The following is an 11,055-nucleotide window of genomic DNA, read 5'->3' on the forward strand; positions in this document are numbered from 1 at the left end:
AGGGACGGAGGGGACAAAGAGGTATAGTTTGGGGGGGGGGGTAAGGGCGATGGGCGGGGAGAGAAAGGGAGCAGAGACCCCCCCACCCCCACAACACTGACTTCCTGGGCGCTATCTGCAGAGGCCCCGATCCATGCAATCCGGCTGAAGATCGGGGACCCTCCATTCGCGTTGCAAACCCCACCCCCCAAATGAAACCAGCCTTCCTGCCTTTTGCTATGGGGAATGCAGCGGGGTGGGGGTGCAGGGGGGGTCCTTTCTGCAGAGGGAGCCCCGGCAGGGTTTGCATTGCAAGATCTCCTTTGCAGCACAAGGAGATGCTCAGCTCCCCTGCCCCCCCCCGGGTGCCTTTGTAGGAATAGAAATGGGAGGCCGCCCCAAGGGGGTCCCCGCGAGGACCCCCATTCCCAAGCAGGGCTGGGACTTGAACCCAGGCCTCAATTCCGCGCCCCTCTGCGTGTTCTGGGTTCCCCCTGGCAGGAATCCCTGGGGCGCTCCTGGCTCCAAGGCTTGGTGGGTCCCTTTTGCCTAGAGGAGGGGGCCCAAACTTTTTTCAGAGAGGGCCAGATTGAATGAAGTGAACATGCATGGGGGCCGACCAAGGTTGTTGACCTTTCTTTACAATTTTACCCCAAAGTTGAGATTAGGCCCCCAAAATGCACTTTGGACATGCCTGGTCTAGAGAGAGGGAGTCCATGGAAGGGCTAATGGAGGCAAGAGAGGCCAGGATAGGGACCTCCCTCGCCCCCTCCCTGCTCTTCTTGCGAGGCCCCTCTGGAGGGAGGTGGGCGCCATTGGGAGAGATTTGGCAGGAAGGGTGAGCCGGCCAGGGGGGCTCTGGGCAAAGGGGGTCCTCAGGGGCGGAGGGAGGAGGGCAGAGGAAGTTGGGGGGCTGAGGAAGGGAGGGAAGCATCCCTGGGAGAGAGAGAGACCTGGGGGCTGCCTGCCTTGACTTCTCCCTCCTGCCCAGGAATCTGCCATGACTTCAAGTCGACCAGGGAGAGACCCCTGAACAGGAGGCCCGATCCACCCACCCTCTCCTCCCTTGAAGCTCAGTCCTTGCCCTGCCATAAGTCCCAGATCAACTGCTGCATGGGGTGCTGGAAAGGGAGGGAGCCCACTTTTTTTATTTCCGCCCTTTGAGGCTTCTGTCTTGTCAACTACAGTCTCTCCCACATGCCTGCGTTTCTGTGGAGAAGCATCTGAAGGGTTCCTGCCCAGAGATACCTGCGCCCAACTCCTTCTCTCCATTCCACCAGGTTTCCATTATTCCGACTATATCAGATCTCAGGTCTGTGGGATTTAAGAGATTGGGAAGGTTGCGATGGAAATGGGTGGGTTCCCGTGTTTCCCCCTCAAGAGCCTGCATGATTATTATTATTGAAATTTCAATTGTTGTTACTGTTATTTAGTAAACCTATTACAATGGTACCTCGGGTTACGTACTTAATTCATTCTGGAGGTCTGTTCTTAACCTGAAACTGTTCTTAAACCGAGGTACCGCTTTAACTAATGGGGCCTCCCACTGCCGCTGTGCCGCTGCCATGTGATTTCTGTTCTCATCCTGAAGCAAAGTTCTTAACCTGAAGCGTTCTGGGTTAGCGGAGTTTGTAACCTGAAGCGAGTTACCACTGTAGTTTCTTTCTCTTGCCCAGGGCAGCCCAAACTGACTTACAACCTAGTTGTTGTTGTTTACAACCTGTTGTTGTTGTTGTTGTTGTTGTTGTTGTTGTTGTTGTTGTTGTTGTTGTTATGTTCCACGGTGACACTCCAAGGCCTTCTTTGTCCTGTTTCCTGTATTTTGGGGGCAGAGAGAAGGCTGTTCTCAGGGCCTGCTCCACCGTGAGGGAGACTGAGGCAGCAGATGCAGAGAGGGGCAAGGAGGGGACTGAGCTGAGCGCCATTTGGCCGGCAGCTGAGGAAGAGCATTTTTAAGGAAAACGTTTGCCCCCAAAGTTGCTTGCTTAGGAACGTACAGTGGGTCCACCAACCTGCAGCACCAGAGCTGCCCCTCCCCCCTACCTGCCTTCTTCTGCTCCTCCCCACACTAAAGGTGTGTTTGGATGAAATCCCAAAAGAATTCTGGCTCCTATTCGAAAGAGGTCCAGTTGATATTCCAGAAGAAAGTGTGGCTAAGATTCTAATACACAATCGCGACTGAGAAAAACAGCCAGGGAATATGAAATATATAGTGAAACAGGATAACAGAGCTTGTTTGGAAGGAGGAGGGAGGTGTCACTCATTCCTCCCCATGGGTCAGTGATCTCCACTTCCTAGAGAGGCAGGAAGGTTGGGGGGGAGGGGGGAGCCTCCATCCACATTCCCGGAAGAGGAGCAGATCTGCAGAGGAGGAGGAGAAAAAAGGTGCAAAATGTAAATATTTGGGGTTGTGGGGAGGGGAGAAGGGTGTGCTGTTCCTCCCCCTGAATCTGCAAATGGGGCAGCTGGGAAGGGAGGGCAAGATTTCAGGCTGGGGGGGTGAAAGGAAGTATGCGGGTGTTCCCCCCTCCCCTCCCTTCTGTGGAAGGGCTGGGACTTGTACCAAGGCCCCAGTTCCACGCCCCTCTGCGAGTTCCAGGTTCCCCATGGTTGGAATCCCTGGGGTGCTCCTGGGTCCCTTTTGTCTAGAGAGAGGGAGTCCATGAAGGGTTAATGGAGGCAAGAGAGGCCTGAATAGGGACCCCCCCGTCTCGCTCCTGTCCCCACTCCCTGCTCATCTAGGGAGGCCCCTCCAGATGGAGAGGTGGGTGCGATTGGTAGAGATTTGGTGGGCAAGACGAAGGATGAGCAGGACAGGGGAACCTCTGAGCGAAGGGGAGACTGGGGGGGGTGGAGGGCAGAGGAAGTTGGGGGGTTGAGGGAGGAAGTGAAGCATCCCTGGGGGAGGGATCGAAGCCAACATTGGCAGGAGGTGGAGATAGGGGGAGGGAGAGATGGTGGCTGCCTGCCTTGACTTCTCCCTCTGCCCAGGATTTTGCCATAACTTCAAGAGAGATCCCTGAAGAGGAGGCCCAATCCACCCACCCTCTCCTCCTTTGAAGCTCAGTCCTTGCCCTGCCTTAAGTCCCAGATCAGCTGCTGCATGGGGTGCTGGGGGCTGCTATAGTGAGTCCAACTATTGGGAGAAAGAGGAAAGGGAGGAAGCCCACTCCATTATTTCTGCCCTTCGAGGCTTTTGTCTTGTCAACTACAGTCTCACCCACATGCCTTTGTTTCTCCGGAGAAGCATCTAAAGGGTTCCTACCCAGAGATACCTGTGCCCAACTCCTTCTCTCCATTCCACCTGCCTTCCATTATCCCCACTACAGTGGTACCTCTGGATGTGAACAGGATCTGTTTCGGAGCCCCGTTTGCATCATGAGCAGTCTGCATCCCGAGCACTGCGTCTGCGCATGTGTGCGATTTGGCGCTTCTGCACATGCGTGTGACGTCACTTGACGTGTCTGCGCATGTGCGAACCGCTGAACCCAGAATCTGTTGCCGTTGATTTAGAAGAAAATACCCATTTTCCTCTCTTTCAACTTGGATTCCGAGGTAATATCGAATCTTTCCCAGTTCCTTGACCTCTTTGCTTAGGTGTTTCACAACCTGTGCATAGTGTCTGTCCTTTGCTGTGGCAATAATCAAGTCATCAGCAAAAGCGAAAACGAATGAAAATTGTCCATTACTTGACTTGCTGTACCGGCACTTGTCGGCATGCCCTTGCTTGTACCCAAGCTGCATCAGCATTTTGTGCAATTTCTGATTCCAGGCCCTAGCAGCCTGCTTAAGTCCATAAAGTCCCTATTGCAGTTTGCTTTCTAAATGTGCCTCATGTGGTTTAATAAAACCTTTAGGTTGACTCTGAAATTTGTCCCTGAAGAAAGGCAGTTGCAATGTCAGTGTGCCTAATTTCCATTTCCTTGGTGGCTGCAATGCTCAAAAGCATTCTTACGCTGCTGCACCTCACAGTTAGGCAAAGACTTCATCATAATCTTCGCCATAGCGCTGAGAAAAGCCTTGCGCTGCACTTCCTCTTCTGCCCCTTTCTTAATCTTGTTTTAGAAAAGTGCAAGTACAAGGCTACTCAGCCACCTGGCTCGTCAGGCAAGGGCCTGCGGACTTAGCGGTATTGAATAAGCGGAGTCCAACCACCAGAGAGCAAAGTAAAACACAAGGTTTATTGCGCAACAAGGTTCAAATAAGACTGAATACCCGGAATAGGGTGACACAGGTTTTTAAAACTTCCCTCCACATCCCAAGATACAGTTCGGAAAGCATCATGACTACATCACTAATACATAAGTAAAACGTCAAAAAAAGGGCGGTAAGGGGAGGGTTCATACATGATTAACATAGGGGTAAACAAGATTAACATAAGGTAATGACTCTAAGCAACTTGTGAACAGGTGTGAAGTATTGGAGAGGACCAACTTGAGCACTTACTGGGAGGGAAACAATAGTTTGCATAGTCTGCCAGATGGCAAAGCCGGAGGGAGACATTTGCCCGGTGATTGCTTGACATTTCCATAGATTGCCCACTGGGGTGCTTCTGAGTGAGTACGTGTCTCCATGCTTGCGAGCTTATGGCGGTCACTAGTTTACCCAAAAGCCATGAAACTAAGGATTTTATATGAATTTCTAAAGATCAGAGGCTTTTTCTAGCATCCGTTAATTCAGTAGCAGTCCAGACTGCGGAATGTAACAACCTGTAATTGATTACTTCCAGTTCTGTTGTCCAATGTTGCAACTTTGATTGGATTATATGGATATGGAGTTTCGGTTCTATTGTTCAACTGTCAACGCCTGGTTAGAAGTTAATGAGGCGTGCAGAGCACTACAGCTCAAAGTTCCATTGCAGGAAAGCATGCAATTCTCCCATTGGCTAAAGTGCACCCTATTGGAATGCATTGTCCATTCGCAACATATGGAGCAGCTCATTTCGGAAAGGACAGAGCAGAGGAAAGAGCAAAGGAGGGCTTTCCCTAGGGGACCCTTGAGGACACCTGTCCGTTCCCGTGGGTTTACTCGGGAGGAGCATTTCGAGACGACCGGCCCTTCATTTCCTTTATCAATCTTAAAAAACCACTACTTACTTCGTATGGCCTTCTTACCAGGAGGTAGGTCAGTAAGGGTCCACATCTTATTCTGATGCAGTGCCTCCATCTCCTCCTATGCGGCCTTCCTCCAGAGACAGGCTTCTGCAGTTGGCATCTCCTCCCATGTAGAAGGTTCTACGGCAACCCTGCACAGTAGGAGAGTCATACTGGTGGGACACCTCTGTTGGTTCTGGATGAGCATCTAACATGTGGTTCCAGAACCGCATCAGCTTCCTCATCCTCCTCCAACACTGGCATGTCTCCATACGGATCTTCCTCTTCATCTCTGGTACCGCTAGGAGTGTGGTCCTCTGCCTCCTCTCCTTGTGCATTGCCTGTAGAGGGGGCTATGACCTTGGAGACAGCTCTAGACGTGGTGAGGTTAATGAAGAAAGTACACAAGATCTGGGACTTTTTCTGACTCCTTGCATAAATCCACCACACTATTTTAAGTGTCAGCCTTGTTGTGCTCATCAAAGTAAGTTGCTCGATGTGCATTCACCATTATTCTGTATCCTTTTCCTCCAAACGCTTATTCCACAAGGATACCTGCTTGCGCTCTGGAGTCAAGCTTGTGTCAATGTTCTTTGGGAATGTGGGAGTAGCATAGACTTCCAAATACACAAATGTGTCCCAGGCTGGGAATTCTCCCATGCCAAAGATCAGAACGTGTACATTTAGGTTCATTGGTCGGCAATCTTTTCTGGAGATATACAGCAGAACTTGCTGCATCCGCCCACAGCTTCTGGGGTAGGGATGCATCTAGTCATCTCCATGATAGACCTAAACTCTCTCTCAGCTTTGGAGTTTTGTTGTGGGGTGTAGGAAATTGAGGTTACATGTTCAATTCCCTCCTTTGCCAGGAGAGTTCGCATCACGTGAGCAGTGTTGTTGTTCAGTTGTTCAGTCATGTCCGACTCTTCGTGACCCCATGGACCAGAGCACGCCAGGCACGCCTATCCTTCACTGCCTCACGCAGTTTGGCCAAACTCATGCCAGTCGCTTTGAGAACACTGTCCAACCATCTCATCCTCTGTTGTCCCCTTCTCCTTGTGCCCTCCATCTTTCCCAACATCAGGGTCTTTTCTAGGGAGTCTTCTCTTCTCATGAGGTGGCCAAAGTACTGGAGCCTCAACTTCAGGATCTGCCCTTCAAGTGAGCACTCAGGGCTGATTTCTTTAAGGATGGATAAGTTTGATCTTTTTGCAGTCCATGGGACTCTCAAGAGTCTCCTCCAGCACCATAATTCAAAAGCATCAATTCTTCGGCGATCAGTCTTCTTTATGGTCCAGCTCTCATTTCCATACATTACTACTGGGAAAACCATAGCTTTAACTATCCGGACTTTGTCGGCAAGGTGATGTCTCTGCTTTTTAAGATACTGTCTAGGTTTGTCATTGCCTTCCTTCCAAGAAGCAGGTGTGTTTTAATTTCGTGACTGCTGTCACCATCTGCAGTGATCATGGATCCCAAGAAAGTAAAATCTCTCACTGCCTCCATTTCTTCCCCTTCTATTTGCCAGGAGGTGATGGGACACATGAGCAGTATTCACCCCCATTGTCAGTCATCAGCATAGCTGGAGCTCTCTGGAACTTGTTCTTCACCATTCAATGTAGTTCTGGAACATGTCCACTGTCTCACTCTTTTCCTTGATGAAATATGCAACACAATACTTCGAGAAATCATCAAGAAATGTTAGTATGTACTAGTATGTACCTGTTCGTCCCTAGTGAGGGAACATTCATAGGTCCACTGTAGACGATGTCAAGTCACTGCAGACTATGTCAAGCACTTTGGGGCTTCTCTGCTCTGTGCATGGAGGAAATGAAGGTTATACAGCTTTCTGAATTACACAGCTTATGCACTTTGTTGGTGCTGTGTTGCTCTTTGTTACCTGCAGTCCCCTTGCAAGTTCTCCTTTCTGTAGGTCCTGAATGGCGTTGGTGTCCCTGTGTCCCAGCCTTCTATGCAACAGTTCCAGGTCCGCCACATCTTTCTGGTTTATGAGAGATCAACCTCATATATGCCATTTATTACATTGGCTTGAACATACCGCTCACCATTCTTAGTCAAATTACATTTTCCATTCCCAAATCTTATCTGGAAACCATGCTGTCCAAACTGGGCACACTAAGCATGTTACAACTGAGTTGTGGAACATACACAACTTTCTCCACAGTAGTATCCAAAGCTTCATTGTTCACATTAAATTTTAAATTCACAGAACATGCACCTTTAGCTTCAACACCATTGCCTCCTGTGATTTCAGTGTGAGATGCTGCAATATCGTTAATGTCGTTAAAATATTCCCTTTTATATGAAAAATGGCTATAAGCTCCTGAATTTAAAATCCACTTATTACAATTATTATCACGATTCTGAACAGTCAAATTCTTTTCGTATAGTAGCAAAGTGGGTTCAGATCTCCCCTCCTTTTCCTTATCTTGTTTATAAGGAAAGGGTTTCTTTGCCTTTGGAGCCTTCCAGTTCCTTGCACTGTGTCCTTTGTTACAATTAAAGGACACAATTTTTCTGGGTGTGTCTCTGGCCTTTGCAATTTAAGACTCATAATTATGTCTCCATACAAAAGATAGGCGTGCCTGGCGTGCTCTGGTTCATGGGGTCATGAAGAGTCGGACACGACTGAATGACTGAACAACAACACATATGCTCTAAATCCTTTAAGATTTGAGACGCATCACCTCTTGCATTCAATCATGGATAACTGCTCATCCTGGAGCCCGTCTAAAATGATGGTTCTGTCTTTACTATTCTTCAGCTTCCATGCTCTAATCTTGGCTAAATACAGGTTTAGGATTTTCAATACTGTGGTGCCTCAGGTTAAGAAAGGTTCAGGTTAAGAACGGACCTCCGGAACGAATTACGAGCACTCCTTCAGCCAACCACAAGCACCAAGCCTTGTCACTAGTCTTCTATATGGGTCTCCCAAAATGGTCAATAAGCACCTCCTGAGGCCAAAGGGACTGTGCAGGTGATTTAATAACTATCTAGAGGTTGAAGGGGACAAAATGTGGCCCAAGGAGTGGAGGATTATTGTGCAGGGGATGAAGAACTTCATTATGAACTTAGGACCCCGATGAATAGTGGGCAGGTTCATGGACATAGAGCAGCTCCCTTTACTGTGAGGAAACTCTTTATTAAAAAAGTAAACCCCACAGTTCAACTGTATTCTGAGATAACGCTGGTTCATTAATGACGATTAAGGGTTATGAAAGGCTAATGATGCATTAGCAATATTTAGCATTATTTCATTTGCCATTCTTAACAATTTGGAACATATGGAGGACAGGAGAGAATGTATGAGATGTTACAATAAGAGCAGATGCTAATTCATGTGTGTAATATTCTTTTGTTCTCTTCCTAGAAAACAAATAGGATTTCCTCCCCCTTTGCCCTCCAAAGCAGACAATGGAGAAGGCAGTCAGAACTCTGTGGGGCCATGTTCAATGGGAATAACAAAGAAACCATTTAAAGAGTGTGGGAAGATCTTCAATAACAGTGGAACACTAAGAAAACATCAACAGACTTACTCAGGGGAGAATCTATTTAAATGCATGGAATGTGGAAAGAATTTCAATACGAATAGGAGCCTGAATTTTCATCATCAAACTCACTGGGGAGAAACCATTTAAATGCATGGAGTGTGGAAAGGCCTTCAGTGAGAATGGAAAACTTAGAATTCATCTGCGGACTCACACGGGGGAGAAACCATTTAAATGCATGGAGTGTGGAAGGAGCTTCAGTCAGAATATTCACCTTAGAATTCATCAACGGACTCACACAGGGGAGAAACCATTTAAATGTATAGAGTGTGGAAAGAGCTTCAGTTGGAGTGGATCACTTAGAAGTCATCAACGGACTCACACAGGGGAGAAACCATTTAAATGTGTAGAGTGTGGAAATAGCTTCACTGAGAGTGGAGAACTTAGAAAACATAAACGGACTCACACAGGGGAGAAACCTTTTAAATGTGTAGAGTGTGGAAAGAGCTTCAGTCAGAGTGGAGCACTTAGAAGACATCAACGGACCCACACAGGAGAGAAACCATTTAAATGTATGGAGTGTGGGAAGAGCTTTGCTGAGAGTGGAAAACTTAGAATTCATCAACGGACTCACTCAGGGGAGAAACCATTTAAATGTGTAGAGTGTGGAAAGAGCTTCACTGAGAGTGGAGAATTTAGAAAACATCAACGGACTCACACAGGGGAGAAACCATTTAAATGTATAGAGTGTGGAAAGAGCTTCAGTTGGAGTGGATCAGTTAGAATTCATCAACGGAGTCACACAGGGGAGAAACCATTTAAATGTATGGAGTGTGGGAAGTGCTTCACTGAGAGTGGAAAACTTAGAATTCATCAACGGACTCACTCAGGGGAGAAACCATTTAAATGTGTAGAGTGTGGAAAGAGCTTCACTGAGAGTGGAAAACTTAGAATTCATCAACGGACTCACACAGGAGAGAAACCATTTAAATGCATGGAGTGTGGAAAGAGCTTCAGTCGGAGTGGACATCTTAGAATTCATCAACGGAATCACACAGGAGAGAAACCATTTAAATGTATGAAGTGTGGAAAAAGCTTTAGTCGGAGTGGAACACTTAGAATTCATCAGCGGACTCACATTGGGAAAAAACCATTTAAATGCATGGAGTGTGGAAGGAGCTTCAGTCAGAATATTCACCTTAGAATTCATCAACGGAGTCACACGGGGGAGAAACCATTTAAATGTGTAGAGTGTGGAAAGATCTTCACTGAGAGTGGAGAACTTAGAAAACATCATCGGACTCACACAGGGGAGAAACCATTTAAATGTATAGAGTGTGGAAAGAGCTTCAGTTGGAGTGGATCACTTAGAATTCATCAACGGACTCACACAGGGGAGAAACCTTTTAAATGTATGGAGTGTGGGAAGAGCTTCAGTCAGAGTGGAGCACTTAGAAAACATCAACGGACTCACACAGGAGAGAAACCATTTAAATGTATGGAGTGTGGGAAGAGCTTCAGCTGGAGTGGAGACCTTAGAAGTCATCAACGGACTCACACAGGGGAGAAACCATTTAAATGTGTAGAGTGTGGAAAGAGCTTCACTTGGAGTGGAGAACTTAGAAAACATCAACGGACTCACACAGGGGAGAAACCATTTAAATGTGTAGAGTGTGGAAAGAGCTTCACTGGGAGTGGATCACTTAGAATTCATCAACGGACTCACACAGGGGAGAAACCATTTAAATGTATGGAGTGTGGGAAGAGTTTCACTGACAGTGGAAAACTTAGAATTCATCAACGGACTCACTCAGGGGAGAAACCATTTAAATGTATGGAGTGTGGAAAGAGCTTCAGTCAAAGTGGAGCACTTAGAAAACATCAACGGACTCACACAGGGGAGAAACCATTTAAATGCATTGAGTGTGGAAAGAGCTTCAGTCAGAGTGGACATCTTAGAATTCATCAACGGAGGCACACAGGGGAGAAACCATTTAAATGTATGAAGTGTGGAAAAAGCTTCAGTCGGACTGGAGTTCTTACAAAACATCAACAATCTCATGCAAGGGAGAAACCATAAAAATGCTAGGGAAGTGGACAGAGGTTTAGTTGTAGTGGAAGTCTTTCATTTTATATATTTTTTAATACAAATTTTATTGGTTTTCCACAATAAACAACAATAACACAACAAATAAACAAATACACAATACAAATACAATTACATTAAAAAGAAAAGATAAACACTAGAAAAAAGAAGAAAACTTATACATACCTGACACACCTAACACACGAACATTAAATCATAACACGCTTATTGATATTCATATTTCGAATCTTATGTGGGGACTTCCCCCATTCTCTCTGCTGCGTTCAATACCAGTTTACTTTTAGTAACTTCATTTAACTTCTAAATATAAGAATATAGCATCTTGTTACCAATCTTAACTTCTTCTATCATTTAAGCTATTGCTTAA

General features: G+C 46.8%; 1 protein-coding gene across 1 annotated transcript; it reads left to right on the top strand.

Annotated features, from left to right (window-relative positions):
- Window positions 1-8,693: 8,693 nt before the first annotated feature.
- On the top strand, window positions 8,694-10,574 carry LOC117042272 (oocyte zinc finger protein XlCOF6-like; the record flags this gene model as incomplete). The annotated part of the gene is made up of 1 exon (XM_033141804.1): window positions 8,694-10,574. A coding segment is annotated over one exon (1,881 nt), but the record flags the coding sequence as incomplete, so codon positions are not given.
- Window positions 10,575-11,055: the final 481 nt, after the last annotated feature.

Source organism: Lacerta agilis, chromosome 2, assembly GCF_009819535.1.
Source record: "Lacerta agilis isolate rLacAgi1 chromosome 2, rLacAgi1.pri, whole genome shotgun sequence".
NCBI classification, from domain to species: Eukaryota; Metazoa; Chordata; class Lepidosauria; order Squamata; family Lacertidae; genus Lacerta; species Lacerta agilis.